This window comes from Corvus kubaryi, unplaced genomic scaffold (genome assembly GCF_017639235.1).
Source record: "Corvus kubaryi isolate FWS band 111438036 unplaced genomic scaffold, C.kubaryi_AGA036_p1.0 37398, whole genome shotgun sequence".
Taxonomy (NCBI): domain Eukaryota; kingdom Metazoa; phylum Chordata; class Aves; order Passeriformes; family Corvidae; genus Corvus; species Corvus kubaryi.
The window spans coordinates 30031063-30052769 of record NW_024581137.1 but is presented as its reverse complement, the minus strand read 5'-3'; the positions used below and the strand labels follow the sequence as shown (position 1 = coordinate 30052769).

The 21707-nt window shown below is 38.2% G+C and overlaps 1 protein-coding gene across 1 annotated transcript in view; it reads right to left on the bottom strand.

The window, feature by feature from the left end:
* The window catches only part of MEOX2 (mesenchyme homeobox 2), a 53015-nt gene extending 31414 nt beyond the window's left edge, over positions 1 to 21601 (bottom strand). Inside the window, exon 1 of the mRNA XM_042043696.1 lies at positions 20710 to 21601. Within this exon, the coding sequence (XP_041899630.1) occupies positions 20710 to 21220 (511 nt within the window). The 5' untranslated portion in view covers positions 21221 to 21601. The remainder of the gene's footprint in view (positions 1 to 20709) is intronic.
* Between the last annotated feature and the right edge of the window lie 106 nt (positions 21602 to 21707).

The following is a 21707-nucleotide window of genomic DNA, read 5'->3' as shown; positions in this document are numbered from 1 at the left end:
ACCTGACTGTTATAAAGATACACGTGTACAGATATTTCCTCATTTGAACAACCATCAGCCTTTATTGTTAATGAAACCTCGTGGAAACAAACAAAAAAAGCAAAAACTAGATTTAAAATATAGTATTTTTAGCAAATTCAACTTCTATAATCTCTCCTGTTTTCTTTGATTATTGCAACTATTCTATTATTATTGTTTGTGTTGATCACACATTTTGTCTGTCATACATCAAGAACTTAAGAGTTGTGTAGCCTCAAAAAATGTGCCTTTCCAGGACTTATAGCTACCAAAATCACTTTGGAAAAATCATCTCTAAGCACATTTTCAGCTTGCACATGGATTCATTTCAGGATACTCTGGCAATTGCAATTTGGAAACTAATCCCATTTTTTAACACAAGTAGTATGTTTTGTAGGAATTGAACTGTCATATAAATGATAGACATATACATGCCTTTCTTTTCCTTGCTTTTGTTCTGTTACTGACAAAAAGACCCACATGGGATTAAACATGAGCCAGGAAATATATATGGTCAGCTGGAGCCCCAAGGTTTTTCCAAAATCAGATTTAGCATCTGCCTCTATAGCAAGTACCATACTCCTTTTGGTGTAGGTTTACACCATTTTACTATGGGTCTGGATTACATCTCCCCATCATTAATGCAATCCATCATTAATGCAGAGAAAAAGAAAGAAAAGGGGAAGGGAAGCCCCATCCCACTATCACATGAGGTTTTGTGATGGGGTAAGATCCTGGGTCAGGACAGGATATGGTGGTATGCACCTCACTGGTTCCACACAGAATTTTCTCTTCAATTCCTTTCAATACTTCAGTATACTACCAGTAAGGAAGATAGAGATGCTTGAGCACCGTGGTGGGAGCATGCAAACACTTGGTCCATAGCGGGAAAGGGACAGATACCAGAATGTTCCCTTAAGGCAATTTTTCTAACTGTTTTTAAAAGTCCATGTTAACTTACAGAAATCCCTATGTACTCAGAGCATCAGAAGGTAATCTGAATACAGGGGTTAGAATAAGCTTTGGAAAGGATACAACAGAAGCCTGTGGTTACGCTTGCAGTAATTACAAGAATAGTTTCTACTGTACTGTGAGTTCAAAATGTATTAAGTATTAAGTTTGCTAGCAAAAAAAATAAGAGTGGAATGTCAGCAAGAGTCTGAAAATAAGTTGTTTAAAAGGATATGGATAAGAACAAACTTATTATTTTATTTATGGGACTAACACAAAAAAAAAATTACTGTCTGTGAATCCAAATCCAAGATAGAACTTTTACTGAGCATATAATAACACCATTTTCCAACAATAACAGTATTCCAACAAACAAAATAAGTCATTGGAAATACTGATGTAAAATCTCTTTACAAGAATTAAATTATTTAGAAACAAGCATAAAAATGGAATGGATAAAGAAATGTGAAAGGTTTTTCAACACTATTTATAAACTACATTGTAAAACTGTCCCATTTTAAAATTCTCAGCTTCTGCTATGCCAGAGGTCCACTCTTAAAAAAGATTCATTAGATTCTCCTAAAAAATGTTGGCTTTCTTGTATTACTGATTTTTCCTTCCATTATTTCACCTTCAGTTAGAAGCTACTTGTAGTGTTTATATTCACAGACATTTGTACAAGTAAAGAGTGAGGGTTTTTATTGGGAAGAAAGCTTAAAGCTACTTTGCTGAAAGTAACTGCAAACTTTTAACAGGAGCCTTTTCCTTCAATTTATAAAGAAGTAAGCTGTGCTAGTTAACCTAAAAATGAGTTACAGAAGCAAAAATCAGTACTTTTTTTCTATTCATGACGACCATGCTCGCCTGTCAGAAGCTTAACTTCCACAACCTTTTTCAGCAGCAGAAATAGACAATCAGAGAACAACCAGAACGAATTAAAGACTTTGCTAGCTTTCTGAGACTAATTTTTCACATTGAAAAGAGGTAGAAGATAACACTTAAGCCATAGGTTGTTGGGAACAGAGACTGCAACGAAATAAATTCCAGCTCAAGAGCAAAGAAAAAGCAGATGCAAACTTACACGTGAGAACACTTGGCACTAAAGGCAGTCAAGGCTCAGAGGGGTGATCTGTGGAATGAAACACGACATGCAGCAAGCAGAGGACCATCCAGTTGAAAAATGGAGTCTGAGAAGTGTGGACGTCAGAAATACAGACCAGGAAAACAACAGCTAATGCAATGGATATCACAGACCTAGAAGAGTTTCCTGGACTCTTTCGAATTTCCTCTGTCCCTGTGAAACTGGCTTGCTTTAAGTAGTTTCCAAGGGCCTGCAATTCATTTCTTGGCTAGGCAAGCTCACTTTCACTGAATACAGTGATCTGAGGTTTGTTTGAATTCCTGCTCTATGGAAATCTACTGTACTTTCTAGCAGGTGTGAGAACACTGAGGCTCCTTCAGTTGCAGCTCATTTCCACTTTCTAACTACTTTATCTCCGTGGATGAAGCAAAAGTGACTTTTGTGTTTCCTGGCAGTCTGCTGCTTCAAAGAACCTTATAGTGATTTGTTTATTTCAGAGGAAATGGAGACCAGTCAGTGATGACAGATTTATTGGTTAAATGGACAACACAAAAAAAATTTCATGAAGCACAGGCTGGCTCTAACCACACTATGAGAACTCATAGTAAGGGGTGATGTGCATTCCAGAAGTACAGTCCTATTTAATCCACTCCACTCTAATCTGTACATTTATATAACACCTTTCACACAATTTCCTAGAGCTCTGTACAAAATTTAATAACCACTGTACTGAAACATATCCAGATATATTGATGGCCTACATTTAGACTTGAAATGCAGCAAAAGGAACCAGGCTGTTGAATATCTCCTGGCAACGAGTCAGACAGTGACAGGCAAGAAAAAAATGGGTGCCCAATCTCTTCCAATTAAATCTCAGGATAGAAGAGAATTTCCTAGTTCTGGAGAGACAATTCATGATATGGCAATTCATAATAGCTCCTAATGAATGAAAAATTTACATTGGAGAAATTAAATATGAAAATTGATATGAACGTTTTTGAGACTCAATATAAATTGTACAATACAGTTGATCAGACTCAGTACAACAAGAGGAAAAGGGGTTTCAGCAGTTGGTAGGTTTGCAATGCATGAAGGATTATTCTGAGGATTGCATAATTTCAATGTTAAAAATAAATAAATGAAAACATAGCAGAGAGAGAGACTACCAGACTTATGTTGCTATAGCCTTCCAATGCTAACTGGTTGTAATAATTGCATCTATCAAAGAAGGTAAGATAGATTTATAAGTAACATACAGGACCCTGTTATGAATATCCCAGGTAACCAGACAACTGCTCATTCTCTGTAAGGGTGAAGAACACTGGTCAAGGCAAGCACCGAGATACAACCAGCAGGGCATTCCATTTGATCTGGATTCAATTTCAGAAAAATAGCTGACTGAGGCTGTGCACCAGCCAAACAAACATACCATTTGGAAAGAAGCTGGAATATTTGTTGAGGCAGAGAAATATATCTGTACATCACCTTGAGACATATGGTTGGCTGAAGCACATCTGCCAATAATTGGCTCAAAAAATCATCAAAATATTAAAAATGCCTCTATTTAAGATGTTAGAGTGCTATTTATTCTTTGGAGACACATACCTGCTCAAAAATACCTTGATAGGTAATCTACTCAGCATTCAAACAATTAAATGGAATTGTCATTGCTTTTTGAGTCCTCCTATTCCCCAGTCTAGTTTGACATCCTGAATGTTTTATCTCTGTTTATACAGAAGGAACTGTAAGCTGGTTTTGTCCTCTCTACAGACTGAAGATCTGAAGTATGGAATAACTACAGCACTGTGTCAAGATTATTGAAGGAAATGAAACTAGAAGATCTACACAGGGATTCAGTAGGGAGCACAGTCATGGAGATTTGCCCACAGTAATGTATTTGCTTCTCTGTGGGGGCAGTTTGCCTGGCAAAATCACAATGCTCACTTTTTGGAAACTAAACATTTTCTCCTTGATTTCTTGACGTTGTCTTAGTTCAAAGCAACCCATCTTCTCTACTTTCGGGTTGCAGGGTATCATGAGGTCTTTTTTACTAAAATTTAGTCTTAATCTTTTAAGCCTACTAATAGTCTCACCTTTTTAGTAATTATATCTAAATTTTAAAAATATATAACCCAAGAGTGAAGCCCAAAGGTGCTTTTGAATCATATACAACATTTTAAAGTCCCCGTAGCCCAGAAAACTTTTAAAAGGTACTTTGTATTGTGTTTGTGTATTGTGTGTGTGTGCGTGCATACAGAACTTAGGTGAAAATGAGAGCTAATCTTTACCATCCTTTTCTTAACTATAAGAAGGCACAGTAGATGCTTTGTTTCATCTTGGCTTAATCCAATCCTGCAACTACATATTTCATGATCATCTGTATATTATCAACACTAAAATATAAGCACACTGAAATGCAACCATCTATACACTAGGCTCCGTTGAGAAGTTTTCTAGGACTGGAAGCTTAATTCATGGAAGAAAGTGCACAGCCCTGCTTCCTCTAAAATATTCTGTATTTTACAGGATTGCCAGCCTAAAGCAAACAAAAGTATATGAATGCACAGTATTTTAAGGGTCCACACTCTGCTTGAACTCCTTGCAAATGCATTACCAAAGCATTAGATGCAGAGGAGGAATGTCCCCAGGATGAAAGCAATGTGAGGGACACATATTTTTAAAACTCAGGACACGCTGAAGGGGTTGCAGCCTTGCAATATTAACAACTGATCTCCTAACAATAAGCAAATGCTTGAAGGATATAGATGAGGGACAATTCTGGAATAAGTGTTTACAGTTAAGTTCTATAGCCAGGAAGAGATAGGCTAAAACCTAAAAGCTGCCTAACACAAAAGGATCAGCTTTCAAGAAAGCTGCACACCCAACTGTTACCATTTAGGCACCTAAATGAAGAACAATGGGGGCTTCTGGGTTCTGAGCTCTTTCCAGCATCTGGTCCAAATTCTTTCCCTCCATATGAATCAAAACAAATGTTTAGGCTACCAACTTTCCATTGCCCTTTAAGTTTAATGCCAACTTTTCTAGCTTTTGAATTCCTTAGTATAGTAAGATGAGTAAAACACTAACTTTGCAAAATACCCAGTTAGGGACTATTTGCCATATTTTATTTTTATTAGTAGTGTATATAAATTTTGTATAAAGTCATTGTAAAACTGTATCTTTCAAAACAATATTTTTTGGAAGAAAATTTTTTTGTTTAATACCTTTAAAAAAATATGAATCCATGTTACTTGGCTCTCCAAAAGTGGTCAAAGATTAACTCATGGATTTGAAGATGCAACAGACTGAAAATCAGCATAAAGCAAAACACAGCAGCAGAAATAGTCAGAAAATTACCAAGTAAATTGTACAAGGAAGACAAAAAAGGAGATCATATCATGATGTGGAAGTAGAATATAAGCCGATGTGTGCTTCGGCACACCCTGCTAAGGGAAGATTTAAACATACAGAATTCCTGCTACTCAGGGCAGCTATGTCCAACCTACAGTGGCATGGATCCTGATACAGGAGCTGCAATGCTCTGCAAGAGTCCAGGATAAGTCATTGTGCCTAGACCCTGATACATCCTAGGACGTTTAAAATCTGTACTAAATAATCAAAAGACCATGTATTTAAATGTTAGAGGGCAACTATGGAGACCAACCGGAATTATGGTAGTACCACACCTCTGCAGCTCAAACAGATCACACAGGAAAAGCACAGCATTACCTGATACTAACCCTGGGAGAGTAATAGCTCATCTCCAGTCCTCTTCCTACTGTGGGAAACCTGGTCTGCAGAAAAGTGTGAATTCAACAATATTAAGAAAATCTCTGATCAAAAAACCAGAAATTTTGCAGTCTTGTTACAGAGAATACTGAAATATTCAACACTTTCAAGCAAGTTCATGACTGGACAAAAGGAAATAATGCCTGAATATCTCACTTTATTTTTACAACACGCACAGCAGCAAAGGACAGAGCAACTAGTGAACACACAAAGTATGAATGGAAATCTGGTTTTTTTTCTGACTTGAATGAAAGAAAGCTGCTTCAAAAAGAATGTAAACAGAGTTGGCAGGAAACATCTTTACTAATTTATATGAGCTAATTTAATAAAATATGAAAGAAACATGCAGTCCATTTTCAGCTTTTCCTATACTGAATAAGAAACCTTCTCATCAGTTTTTCTTTTCCAAACTCTATGCAGGTTTAAAGTTTCTACTGCTCTATATTTCTTACAAAAATTATATTCTCTAAGTGATACCATGCTAAATGGTCATTATGCTAAAGTTAACTCTGAGCTTCAGTTGTAGAAAGAGTTTTTATTAAGAAAACAAACAAAAAAAATTGGAATGAGTGAGTTGAAGAAGAGAACAAATACTCCTCCCCAAACTGGCTACTCCTGCCTATAAGGATGAGAACTGCCTTTTAAATCTGGATAACAAAGAAAAGGGAAAAGTCACTTAAGATTGTAGTAGAGTGTGAGACGAGGCTCAGAAAAAGAAAATTCAGAGTCTTCTGAGGTGAGTAGCAGGCCAAAATTCCTGCAACTGAGATTTATTACACCATGGAGTCTGATTCCCGAGATGGCTAATGAAGGCAAGCTATTTTTTAAAATCCAAATGAGCATTTAATAAATGAGTACCACACTCAAAACCCATATATATAACCCATTTTGTCATACCGAATTGAAAGGAATCAACCCACACTCAAGCTTTTTAGTCATCACTATTTCACTCCATCTGTCACTCGTCTAATAAAAGAATATTAATATGGATTGCTATTTGGCAGGGGGTACCTTTTTCCCTGTACACAGGATTCCTCCAGATAAATCAGCTATACAGCAATGTAATTAATTATCTTATAATTAATTCTCTCAGGGGGGTTGCTCAACCACCATCCACTGTACTATCTGACCATCGTCCACATTCATCACATAATAATGTCATCCCTAATGGACACTGCAGAGTCTGTAATTCTTCTTTGGAACCAGAGTAAGTTTAGCCTGGCATAGAACAGCATGGAGAGAAAAAGGAAAAGAGAGTAGAAGAGATGGAGAGAAGGGTTTTCTTCTCCTCTGTGAAGACTGGAAGTGAGGTGAGGGGTGATGAGAGTCAGTATGATTATGACCAAAATAATTTTCAGTTATGACAGTTTTGCAGCATTTCCTGAAGAGGGAAAGCCTCTTGATCCTTTTTAATATCCTTATTAGTCCCTAGTTCAAGAAGTGTGTGTGAGGACATATTTAACTCTCATTGAAGTCAATAGCTCTTAAGCATATGCTCAATTTTTTTCACAAATCAGGACTTTAATCTGTTCCTTATGCACATTTAGGATTACAGAGAAGTCTTCTGTTTTTGAAGTTGTTGGAAACATCAGCCTGCTGATGAGAAGTGGGGGAAGGGAGAAGGACTCCATCACTGTCAGAAGTCTGTAACATTCCTATTTTTTTTCTAAATTTTGATCAGAAAAGTATCTGTTTACCTTTAAAAAAAAATCTTATCAAATAGTTAGATTCTAATGTGTACTTGAGAAATATGAGTTACTGACACAACGCGCTTAGAGGTTTTTGTCAGCATCTCCTCCCTTCCTCCTCTATAAAGTTGATAGAGTTCTTGTCAAAAACCCAAAGAGATTTGCTCCTAGCAAGAGGAGAGAAGAGTTGAGACAAAAGCTGTAAAACTCTCTCCATCCTACTCTGCAAATGCACCTCAATTCTGGCATCTACTGCTTTTGTCTATTTCAGTCCTGGAATAAAACTGTCTTTGCTGAGCCTGAAGGTTGTGCCAAACTGTATGGTGATATGGAAAAAAGCCCACTGGAGACTAGCCGAAAACCAGCCAATCTTGTGAGCTGATCCTCATGTGTCTCCAGAGTTCAGATTCGATATAGTCTCTAATTTTACCCTGCACTATATTTGCTGATATTACACTGAAAAACTCTACACATCGAAAATAGCTGCAAAACTGCCAAGCCCAAGCATTTAAAAGCTATCATCAGAACTTTGCTTTTCTCTCCCTTCCTGAAGCTTCCTCATCCTTCCCAAACTGGTTTTAAAACATGTTTAGGAATAAAATAACACAAAATAGCCAAGTGCTGGTCCAGTAAAATCACGTGGACTATCCAGGTCCCTGTCTACTGTTATTTTAGGTTTGATATAGACATGCATACATACACATACCCCAAATATATGTTCATGTCTATTATATCAGTGAAATGGGATCACATAAAAATATTTTACTGTTTTCAAAATTCTTGTTACAGAAAACTAGAGTAAATGAACAATTTGCCAGTGCTATTTAAAGAGTTTACAGTCCCCTTCAAAATGAGACTTTACTGTCTTTGAACCACATTCTTTCTGCCACAAGTAATTACCTAAATTCTTGGAGTTAAAAGAGTGCATTTTAAGAAAGTTAGATTTTTTTTTTCCCACACATTTGACTTAGTTTCAAGTACTTCCCTTTTACACACAGGTCTGCTCAACACTGTGTACATCACTGTTACTAGATACTAAATATCAGTATTGTCACTCTGAGTCATGCTTGATTTTTGCTGTAGCTGTTTACAGAATCTGCTCTGTGGTGCACACCCTTATGAAGTTGAAACATCAAGAGAAGAGAAGGCATAGGAAGGACCTTTTTTTCTTTTCTTTTTTCATTTTTCTCTGTTCACTTCCTGTCTTGAACACTTTTCTTACAGACTGTAAGTCCACAGAAGAGCCATGTGTGACCTACAATTACCAAAAAAGAAGTTCAGGGTAAAAGAGATGATAGCTTGATGACAATGCTTAATGACAGAATATTGTTTTTAGATGTTTCTTGCAGGTATGTGAGCTGTACTGAAGACAGAGAAAAGTGTGCATGGAAAAAGGAAGAACACACTTAAGACAGCATGGAGAAAATGTTGAGGTAGATAAGAAACAGGATCCAAAACATTGTCTGAGGCATTGGGCAACGCCTTGCAGTGAAATTAGTTTAACTCCGAGAATATAAGGTGGAACCAGAAGAATGATTCCAGGAAGGAAATTTCAAAAGGATGTGATTGAAAGGTATGATTATTACATCAGCTTTGGTTTTGGCAGGGTTAAAATAGGAACCAAGAGAGGGCCAGGGCAGAAAAACAGGATTCAATTTCTGCTAAGTGGTGTAAAAGCATTTGCAAAACAGTCTGAAAATATGTTGGAGAGAGAGAAGACCAAAAAGCAACTTGCAAAGTCTCACAGCAAAATAATATCTTCTAAACCATAGTTCTCAACCTGTTCGAAACAAGCAGCAGTCCATGGCCTTGCACTGGGGAAACCAAGGACAAAGTTGTTTTATGCCTGTAAAAGATGCTTTGTGCTCACCCGAGGTCTCTTTTGTGAGCAATTTTTTTCCTACATCTGTGCATTCTTGCCCTGGAAGGAAAGGAAATGCTGTCTGCTTTTATAAAGAAACCGACCTTTACTGCATAAAGTTTGGCTTTATGGAGAGCAAAGACACATGAGCCATTAAATGACATGACAGGGAAGGTGCAAAGGCTGACTGATGAGACCTTTTTTGTGCTTGTTGTGCAACAAGATGCACATATTCCCTGAACTCGTTTCAGTTCCAAAATTCACAGAAACCCTCTCTCTTAGGTATTTAGGGAGTATATACTCCCCTCCAAATATCTTCTGAACTAGAAAGGCTCCATGTAGGTTTGTATTAACACCTCAGTTAGGAGCAGTACTTCTTGTATTTCCAGCTCACTGTAGATTTCAGATCTGTCTTTTGTAACAAGACTCTGCTGTTAGGTTAACAAAGTCCTTTTGATTAATGGGCCAGCAATAAGGTGCAGTCAGACTCCACTACATGGGTAGCACCAAGCTTTCCAGTTATCTATATAAGAAAGCCAGCCAAATGTTTCCTGGGTAACATGGAAGCATCTTTCAGTTTGTATGTAAATTAAGACTATCAATTAGCTGTGGAAACATGCTTGAAATACATAAGGTAGGCCAGAGCCTCCGTAAAAAATATTTGCACAGTATCTACCCATATTTGGTGGAACTGCTAACATTTCTTAGCCGCACAGCACAAGCTGAAGGAATCAACAACCAAGTTGTAACTGACATGCTTGTGCTTAACTTTGCCAACATGATACTGTTAATTCCAGAAGAGCTATACACAGTAACCTAAGCTTTGACAGAGTTAGAGCATCAGTATATAGACTGGCAAAGCTGAGTGACTATTGCAGGAGGAAAGGAAATGGCTTTCCCAAGAACTTTGACAGACTGGGTCATTCTCTAAGTTATATTTCACCAGACTTAAAAATGGCTGGAAATGTTTAGCCATTGTAGTTGAAACACACAACCTCTATCCAAGAAAAGTATTTGTTTGGGTGTCATGTCTGGAAAAGCATTCCCAATATGTTTGCAAATACAAAAGTATGAAATCTCTGATATTTCTCATGCCAGCAGACTGCAAACTCAATTGGCACCTCCTGTCTTTGTCTACATTTCCATTTGGAACCAGTGAAATAAAGATAGCTTTATAGGGTTTGAATACTGTTAGATTTCTGTACATACCCTCATGTTAAAGTAATAAAGACATTTGTCTCATAAAGTTGTAGCAATGTACTGAAGTGTAAAAACAAAGGAGTCAGAATGAGTGGAGTAAAAGTTAAAGTGCAAAGCTAAGCCAAACTACAGGTAAATTTTAGCAGAATATTTCTTCATAATATAGAACAATCAAAATTGTTTGCACTCTTGTCTCCAGCTTTTTCTCCTGTACATGCTCACATCATTTTTTTTAATTTAGAATTTAAGATGTTGCATTTACGACTTTTAATAACAATGTATTATTTCATAAAAACAAATGATACAGACAGAATTGTCACTCTTTTTATTGACCCAATAAGCTATTAAAAAATCATGTAAATTAAAGTGGTAATAATACCCAAAAAAAAGATAATTCTGCAGATTCAAGATGCCCCATGAACAATTGCTAATGAAGTCTATTTTTAACTGACTCATAACTGTTTCATCTTGCGTTGCTTGATAGACTAACATTATCTTATTTAGCAGATCACTGCAGTTCTTAAGTTATTGAAGGTTACATCTAATGGAAATCTGATCAAGGTAAAGGGTTGTATTTTTTGTTTTGAAATTAGGAGAGTGCTCATTTTACATGGATGAATGGAAGGATATATAGGCAGGCACTCCTTCAGAAATAGACTTGTGTAAAAAAAAAATTAGGGAGGGAGAGAGGGAGGGAGGGAGAGAGGGAGAGGGAGTCAGGAGTGAGACCATTAGTGTATATTGTTCTAATGTCCTCAGGAACGCAAAGACTGAATGCACAGCTGCAGCTTGAGATCATTATGGTACTCCCAAAACAAGAATATAGGAACAGGGAAAAAAAGAGCTTAATATTACTATGTCAATTCTCAGTCAATCAACCCAAACTGCAAAGAACTTTTAATGTTCTCAGCTCTTCCTAAGTCCTATGTAAGGCGGGTATGAATTGCAGACTTTTACGATGTTTTAATGTCTCATTCTGAAAATATAAATGTGAAAGGCGTGAATGTGCTTAAGCACCTTTTAGACTGGCGCTTTCTTCTGGCAGAAAATACTGTTTGGCATTCTAAGCACAGTTTTACAAGAAATCTTTGAGTGGTCAGCATCGCTGTAGCTGCCCAGGCTTCCATTCACACCATTTTTAGCAATTCAGTGTAACGAAGCCTTGCAAAATATGTTGTCGTATAGTTTATCAACACATCTGACTTAAATTTTTTTTTCTTCACTAAACCAAACCGATATTTTCACAAATGTAGGAGACATCTAGTCACTGTTCCTACCATTCCTTTTACAATAATAAGCATATTTTAATAAGTAGTTTTTACTTGTCCACATATTCTATGAAGCCTACAGTGTTCTGGTATTCTCCACCAGATGAAAGAAAATGAAAGGCTTGAAAAGCCATTGAGACCAATGTGCCTAAGGAGCCTCACTCACCGTGTCAAAACACCCCCTTCCAATGCACACTCAGGATATATTGCATGCATCTAGAATATACCATTTTTTGCTTGGCAGGTAGAAAACCCCACAGTTCATTCAACTCTCTTCAGAGCTATATTGTCAGTCCACATATGTCCAACAGATTTTTTTTGTATCTATTTTTAGAAGGACCAAAGTGGGAAACAGTTTTTTTCCGCTTGGTAAATTTAAGTGACTAATGCCCTCAATTCACCAAAATGTGTAAACATACACTTAACTTCAGTGGTGTTCATATCAAAGTACTGTGACTATTTCAGCTGTGAAGTCCTGGCTCCACTCAATAGCTAGTTTTGACTTCAGCATCCCGGGATTTCATTCATCTCCCAACACACAAAATTAAATGCATACTACAACCGTCATAAGATCACAGTCTAAGAATTAAAACTCACAATAGTGGCAGAGGATACTGAAGTGCATCTAACACAGTTTATGTAAGGCAGCATTTGTTCAGACTTACTTGCTAAAAATAAGAAATAGCTATTAGAGATCTGAGAGAATGCAGAAGGAAGAAGGGCTTTTAAAAGGTTGCAGTAATCTGTTTCAGTTTTAGTTTTTCATATCCTATTTGCTATAAAATAATGTTCAATCAACCAGTTTTTCTCTAGTCCAAGAAGCAGCGAAGGAGAGGAGAGGAGAGGAGAGGAGAGGAGAGGAGAGGAGAGGAGAGGAGAGGAGAGGAGAGGAGAGGAAGAGTTGAAGAGTGAAAGAGCAAAAGAAAGAGAGTGAGGGAAAGCAAGAAAGAAAGATAAAGAAAGAGAGAAAGAGAAAGTAAGAGAGAAAGAGAGAGAGAAAAGAAAAAAAGAAAAGAAAAAAAGAAAACAGAAAAGAAAAAAAAGAAAAGAAAAAAGAAAAGAAAAGAGAAAAGAAAAGAAAAGAAAAAAAAAGAAAAGAAAGAAAAGAAAAGAAAAGAGAAAAGAGAAAAAAGAAAAGAAAAGAAAAGAAAAGAAGAATCACTTGGCTTCCAGTTAGAGTTTCATAATCCACTGGATTTTATTGGTTTAGTAAAACTATTATGTTCTATCATAAATTAAAGATTTGACTCATTGCTTTGAGACTTGCTTCTTCTGTTTTGTCAATTATTTTGTTTCATTTATTAAAGGAAAACAAAAGAAAACATAGAATCAAGTACAATATAACTTTCCATAACATGACCATTAACTTCTCATGGATGTTATCTTGTGATGTTTATCCAGCACAGGTAATTTTCAATACAAAGTTCCGAATGCTTATTTTCCATTTCATTGAGTAAGAAGCTCCAGGGATTTCAGACTTCACAGCATTCAGTGATTACATCCATCATTAAACAATAAGTTATTCAGCAGCAAATTTCCAAATATTATTCCAGATTTCTCTTTTGACATATAATCTTATGTCTATTTATTAATATCTACAAATTCCAATCAAGTGACCTATCCCCAAAACTATTTGTAAAAATTCACACAGAAAATCAACTCACATTCTGAATAGGAGGTGCCTTAGTATCTTCTGTAGGGCCAAGATCTTGCAATAAAAGATACCATCCCTAATCTACAGTGAACATTACATCTTTAATACCACTGATGTTACCAAGTAGAATTTTGACAACATAAGTCAACATAAGTAGTCTATTTATAGTGTTTAATAGAAGACTTAAGAAGGAAATTTTCACATATTACAGTGCACTGTCTACTACTATATCCCGTTATTTTAATGTGGGGTTTTCTTCACTTTGCATCATTCACTGGATGTTAGGATGCAGTGAGGCAACTCTGCACTAGTGATATCACAGATACATGTATAAAATTTGCAGAGTAAAATGAATAACATCGTTGTGATTTATATTATTTTCTACTAAAATATTATTTTAAATGGATATGGTTCAGGTAAACTTATCAAAGGGCATAGATTTTGTAATATGTATTAATAAATAACAAGGACAATGCATGCTAGAAAGCCAAGACCAATAGCAGCAGTGGCTTTTTAAACAAGCATTCCTTTGCCATATTTGCCGCTGGAAGAATTCAAGACGGCATATAACAAAAAAAACATAAGCACTACCATGGCTAACTGGTCTATCTCCTCCCAAGCTGAGCTACATTTATAGTAAAATCTGGTCCGAACAAAAATCAGTAGGAGTTTGTCATCAGTATCTTCCTGATGAAATTTCCCTTATCATGTCTGTTTATAAACCATTTATTTCAACAACTTTCTTTTTACTGATTCAAATATTTAAAATATCAGACTAGACTGCGTGTATCCAGCAGAATGACATCAGGCTATTTTTTAATTCAGACTTGCATTAAACACAATAGAAAAACAGCTACATGCTCATGGAAGAGCCCAGACGCTCACCCCAGAAGTCAAATGACTCCTGGCTGTGACCACGTATGCAGTCACCCAGCTCATGCTGGTAAAGGTGATGCAATTGCCCTGCTGAGTAGCAGGAGGAAAGTTTTTCTGCAGGGTGGCTGTGCACCATCTTGCTCATACTCTGCAACTAGCAGAACTTGAGAAATCGTGATGCAGATCTGTAAGTCTTTAAAGCCTACTAAAAATAAAAAGCATGTACGCACACACACACACACACAAAAGCTTTTCGATCCATAAAAGTTTACAGCACTTTACAAATGGAAGGAAAGAACTGGTATGGCCATTGTATAAGTTGGGCAAACAGTCATAAAAGGACAGGGCACAGGCTCGAGACAGATCATAGGACTGGGTTCAATGCCCAGCTGTGCACTGATGTAATGAAGTAGCCTCAAGCACTATTTATCAAAATTCTCTAACACCGCACTATTTCAGTTAGAAACCTTATTAGCGACATATGCAAGTATTTATATTTAAAAAATATGACTTTCCTTTCACATCCTTTCAAGTTGCATTCTTAAGTATATTAGAACAAGGACACAGGGTAGCATAGCAAAAATAAGGATTGAACCCAACCTCACCATAACTACATTTTACTGATGGGTTTAAACTTTGCTCAGTCTAGCAGATGAAACCAGATTTATTTTGCTTCCTTTCCATAGGCTTATAGCACTGCTTGGTAGAATACATTTTGCTACTGAGAGAAACATGCTATGGCGACCATTCATACTGCCCAGTAACGGTGTCTTTGAAAGCAATAAATCCAGTGAGCAATATTAGGGTATCAGCGGACAGAAGCAAAGATAGTGTTACCTTCCCTTGAATTTCAAGACACAGAGCTCAATCCTATGCTTGAGGAATTGAGATACAGCATATCGAGTCATCGCATTACTAAAGAATGAGTATTTCCAAATGGAAAATGATATGCAGATTAACAGGCTCAATTAAAAAACATTTATTAAACAATTGGCATGTCTAAAAATGGCAAAAAGAAAAAAGGAGAATCACAATCTTACTACTTACATTACAAAATACTACAGAAGTCATACTAGATATGTTAGTACAAATTTTATCCTAGGATGTTAAAAGCAATGTAGGTAAAATTCAATGTGTATATAAAATGCTCAATTGGCAATTTTCAAACAATCAGGCAATCCAAACATTTCATCAGTAAATATCTGCAAGGATTATAAAGCATTTTTCTTTCACTACTATGTAACAGAAGTTTAAAAATCCTAAAAGGTAACTAACTAAAACTATGATTTTTTGAAATTTTTTTAGTGACATTTTATCCAGATATTGCCAGAACGTTTGAATCTTTAATCCCCATGTAACAGAATTAAGCTCCGATGGCTTAAAAAAACCTTGAGCACTTCAGGAGTTCCACTGGAGTCAATGGACCTTCTCACAAAAACATTTGTGATCCAGTGAAGGTTTGAATCGGCCCTCCAATGTTTCCAAATGGGTGGGTTGACGAGGAGGGGGAGAGGGAGAAGTGTAAATCCTGCTGAATCATTTATACAAACAGACAGAAATGCATAACTAGAAGCCATACATATTTCTTCTATTTTTTGTCCACAGAAAGTTCTTCTTTGGCTTGGGGCAAAGAATTTTGAAAATGTATCACCAAAATAGTCTTTCAAATTTTAGTCTTAGAAAAGTTCCTGATTATATTTCCTGAGAGCAAAAGTGAATTTCTTGCAAGTTCTCCCCTATTAAAACAATTCAGCAAGTAGCTCACTAGTAAGCCCAACATTTGATATGCAATCAGTCTTGAAAGTTTTCTCCTAATAGTACGTTTATTACTCATCGGATTTTGAAATGGTTTCATTTATAAAATCTACAGAGTTTTTGTTGTTGTTGTTGTTTTTCTTAAGTGTAAGTGATGCTTTTATACCAGATAACAAACAAATTAACTCTTTCTGGAAAAGCTATGCTTTATTATGTATTTTTTCTTGCTTCTGTTTACAACCACACTGAAAAGCACAGACATATTGATGAATCAGTTACACAGTGCTTTTTGACTACAAGTGTGCAGCTCATTTTTCTTACTGACAGGTTTCAGAAACCAATCAGAAGTCCTCAAAACTCATGATTTCACAGTATTTATAACCATTTATCAAAATGACCTGCTTTTTAGCAACCATTTCAAACAAGTATATATGATTTATGATATTTGGATGTGTTTAAAATAAATTCCCTGGCAATGTAACTTTTTACTGCTTGCATGTTGAGAATAGGTAGGTTATAAAATATTAAAACTCAGGGGGAAACAAAGTATTGGTTTTTTTCATGTGATTTGTCAATGAACAAAACCCAACAGAACAGCTACTGAAACACTGGACGGCACCACTGAAACAGTGGATTCCTAAAACACTTTTTCAGAAGCATTTCTAAATTATGCTATTGTAAATACAGTCAAAAATATGAATAATTTTTATTACCTGCTAGCCTTTCCTTGGAAACCTGTGCCATACAGAAAGCATTTTCCCATGGCAAAATTTGGTTTCTTTTTTTTAAAAAAATGGCTTTTTCTGTCTGGGCACAAGTGTTTAATTACATTAGACTTTAAGAGGAATGCAATTTCCTTATATATTTATCTATTGTAATTAAATGTTTGAATAGCTGTAGTGCTTAGAAGAACTCCTTCAATGATACTCAGCCTCCCCCCAACCTTTTCAGCACAGTACAGATATCTTTTTTCACCATAGCATTTTAGACTTCCTTAAGGCTACCAGATTCACCCTATTTCATATTTCTCAGTAAATCTAGATAGCACTTCCTATATAGGCTTTAATGTGCTTTTTTCCTGACTGAAGTTTTAAGAAAACTTGGACCTAAGTGACATAACTTAGGAAAACACAGTAGTATGTTTGCATCTGATGTGTTCTGCATTATCTAAGAATCAAAACCTACTCTATAATAAACAGAAATAAAATGGCCCTGAAACTCACAGACAAGTAATGAGAAGGGGAGGCATTAGAAAAATTCAAAATATTCCATCTAGAATAACTCATACCACAAAGCAACATAGCACTCCAAGAATATGTTTTCTATACACTCAGCATGGTTTTCATCCGCACCTCATTAGCACACAGATAATTCTGACCATTAATGCACTTCAAAATAAGCAATTTTATTTGTAACCTACCCTCAAATTTAGTATTGTCTCTCTACTCCTACACCCTTGACATACGCAGAGCTGAGTTACAAAGGTGAGGATGCAGATGCCATTATTCACTGCAAAACGTTCACATAGAACGATTTGTATGCGCCACTCCTCAATTCACAGGCAACTTTACTGACCCGCTTCTGGGCCTACGCAGGTTGAAAGGAATGTTCTGCAGATAATGAGAGAGCAGCTACAAAACCTGGAGACACTGACAGCTGCAGCAAGCAGGGGTCGATGACTACGTAAGCTGTATTTCCCAGTCCTTTACAATGAGAACAGTAGAAAATTTCACCCTGTTCAGTAGCAGTCTATTCAATATCTTCAAAGGGAACTTCCCAGACTGCTTAAAACCTGGGTTAGGACTAAAGAAAACTAAGTCAGTTTATAAAACTATCATGAGAGCACATTTCACTTTGCTTTCTCAATCCCAAATGAAACTGTAACAGCTTAGAGGAAAATATTTCTATATCCTCCCATTCCTTTGCAATATGTGAATTCCAGGGAAAAACACACAGTCCATTGTACGAAATTCTGCTTGCCCTCTGGATTTCTGTTTATAATTTTAAAAAGTTGCTTTCCCGCCATCATAACAAATAAGTAAAATGGGGTATACCTTCTGGTAAATTTTCAGAGTAGCTATACGGCTAAGAAACAGTTACTTGTTTAGAAGATAAATGATACAAGGAACGATCATGTTTTACATTATTTAAACTATCTACAAACTCAGCTTTATGATCTTAAACACACAGAAACAAAAGCTAAGTAGTGCAAGAAAGGGGTAGCCTAAGGTTAATTCAGCTCTGAAATGCAGAACAGATTCAGTTCAAGAAAACACTGAGTATTCTGTGGCTTTAAGTGATATGCTTAAGAAGAGGAAATATACGTGTAAATTAAGCAGGAGCATTAATAATTGTCTCAAAAAGCTGGCAATGAAACTTAAAACAGCCTCTCTCTCTCTTCACCCCTTAGTTATTTACTATTAGGATTTTTTACAAATGTCTGTTGAAGTAGTTCCAAGTACGATGAAGGCATGGATGAAATTCTTTCAAGCACAGTAATTTGTTTTTTAAAAAAAGATTAATGAGAAATAAAGGAGAGGATGTTCAACCCAATGAGGGGCAATTATGGATGACAAATAAAGAAACGCAGCAAATTAAAAATAGTTCTTGCTGCCATATATTAGAAGGGCACTAAATATCTAACACCAGAGATCAGGATTAATAAAGGGGTGTGGTTAAATATTCAGTCCAAAATACAGGGCTTTCCTGAAGAAAAACCAAACATACAGCAGCTACGCAGTTGTTGTCAAAAGACATCTATTTTCAATTTGAGAGATTCACAATTGTGTAAACGGTCATATTTTTTTCTTAGCGGAAGGGAGGAGGAAATAGTTACCTTGATCTTCAGAAAGCCTTAGAAAGTGAGGATCGAAGTACATTGCAAGATAAACGTAACCATGGCTAAAGGCTCGACCTCTTGTCCACTAATCCAGTGGAAGACTCCAGTCACTTCAGGGTAAGGTTTAGGACTTTCCCCACTGGTGTTTTTTTGGTTTGCATTGCAGAACGAAATAAACAGAAAGTGATTCAGATGCTTCCCTGACAGCGAAAGGGACCGATTTCCTTTTTTCCTTTAGCATTAAATAGACTGACAAATACAATCAATCCTTACACCAGCAGACATCCAGTTATTTTTGCAGTTATAACAGGGACTCTTCATACACCTCACGAAATCAGATAATTCATTTTGTCTCATTGAAGGTAAAGAAGACAAAACAAAAGCTTTTACCAGCAGCGTTTGAACTAAATACAGCTTTTAAACTCAAGAGGAGTTTTTAGCAACTATACCAGCTACGTAATACAAAATTCAGCTAAATACATTCTGAATTACTGCAAACGTTTGCTAATGTAATGGACAATGAAGGAATTGATGGTATTCTTGAGGATTATTTTTTAAAATGCTTTCTGTTGCTTACACTCTACCAAGCTTACAACCTTTTGAGTGAAAGAGGTGATGGTTTCAGTTGTGAACTTCATATATATCGTACAAAGCCTTTCACTTTCTCTTCTGTGATAACAAATAATTTGCTATGCCAGCTCTTGAGTTTTCAGTCTGTTGAGCCCTCTCTTTCAAGTGCCTCCTGCCTGTCTCACTACGTTTTTGGTGACCCGCCAGTTCATGTGTGCCCTAATGGAAGTCCCATCAGTTGTGTTGCCTTTGCCGAGTGGCTTTTGTCAGAGTGGGACTTAGACAGGCTTTGCTATTCTAGAAAGCAGAGATAATGTCAAGGATTTTTGCACATTCATTGATGCCAAATTATCGCTCTAGAATGACTGTGAATCTACATGTTTCTATGCTCGCCTTTAAGTAAGAATTACAGTGATTTTAAAATTCAGACAGTTCCTTCCCTTCGTCTGTCCCCGCCACCAGCAAACTGAAGTGAAGCAGCTTTCTGAAACTCCCATTCACCCGTTTGCTTTACAGACTCCAAATTTTGCCCTTCCACGCTGAGAATTTGATGCAGGCTCACTCAGATCCTACGGGGTAGCAAGGCATCAGCTCCTCTCCCGAATCCCCGCTTTCACGGCAGTGCTTCCAAGCGTTGTGCAATCGCCTCGGAGCCGCAGTCAACTGCACGGCGAAGGGGCGGAGGGGAAAGAGCGCGCTGGATTCTGAATTTTGAAGCAGAGGTGTCGTATCGGGCAGGGGGGAGGGGGACGCGGGACCAGATGCTGAAAACCGCACCAAAACTACAAACGTTTCTCTCCCTGGCTGTAGAAAACTCTCCCCCACCACCTTGATTTCATACTCTATCACGTGCTGGATTTTTTCTTTATTTTTCCCCGCGTAGCCTTAATAAAGCTTGCGTTAGTGATGGAGATCCCGAGAGCGCGTTAGAGGGAAGGAGCAACCCGGCAGCCCGGTGTCAGCCGGCGGCGAGAGCACGGCGGCGGCCGTGGCCGGCCAGCCGAGCCGGGCCAGCCGAGCCGAGCCGAGCTGGGCCAAACGAGCCGGGCTAAGCGAGCTCAGCCGAGCGGCGGCAGGTCCGCGGGGCCCGACCGTGCCTCTTCCCCCGACACCCGCCACCCGGGGATCCCGCCCCGCTGGGGAACGCGCGAGCCTTTACCTGAGCTGTCGCTTTTCCTTTTGCCGGACCTCTTCTCTGTTTCCACCGGGGACAGAGCCTGCCTGCCATAGTCCCCTGGCGCACACGCTGCCCCCGTGGGGGTGCTGGTGCCCAGGCTGGAAGAGTTCGAACACAGGACGGGAGGGCTGCTGCCCAGCTCCGGAGGTCCTCCTGAGTCAGGCTGAAGGCAGAGGCTGTGCCTGGCCGCGGCGGGAGGAGACGACATCTGAGGAATGTGCCAGTTCGTCTGCAAAGCCTGGTGCTGCTGTTGCTGGTGGTGGTGGTGGTGGTGATGGTGATGGTGATGGTGCCCCCTATGATGTTGGCTGGCAAACATGCCCTCCTCATTGGGGTATCCCGCTATTATGCAAGAGGAAGAAGAAGAAGACAGATCAGGGTAGGACATGTGGTCAGATCTTCCATGCAGGGCAAAAGAAGACTGGGAGAAAGGGTGCAAGCTCTGCGCAGTGGCATGAGGGCTGCGCAGGCAGCCAAAGAGTGTGTGATCCATGGCATGCAAGTCTCAGGTTCCAGGCAGGAGAGTTTAGGAAAGATCCAACTTCACCACCCTTTGTCAACTTTCACTGTAAACAGATCGGGGCTGGGATTTTTTTTTCCAAAACGGCACCGACAGACTCTGCAGCAGGCAGCTGAGCTCAGATAATCCAGGTCTTTAGCCCTAGTGGCCAGTCTCCGCTGCATAAACACTCGGACCTAGATGAGCCGTTCTCAGAGCCGCTCAGATGTCAAGAAGTGGGAGAGGTTGAAGCCAATAGAAGGTGGTCCCAGAGAACTGCTTGAAGGGGGAAACAGCTTCGAGAGGTTATAAATACAGTAGTGTGTAATGTGAGCTGGGGGCTGGCTCAGCAGCACAGCACTGACCACATGCAAACTCCCTCCAAAACGCCAGCGCCGTCCCCGCGCCGAGCCGCTCCGTCAGCGGGCGGCAGCGCTGCGCGCCCGCGCCCCGGGCGCCCGCGGCCTGGCGGGGGGGCGGC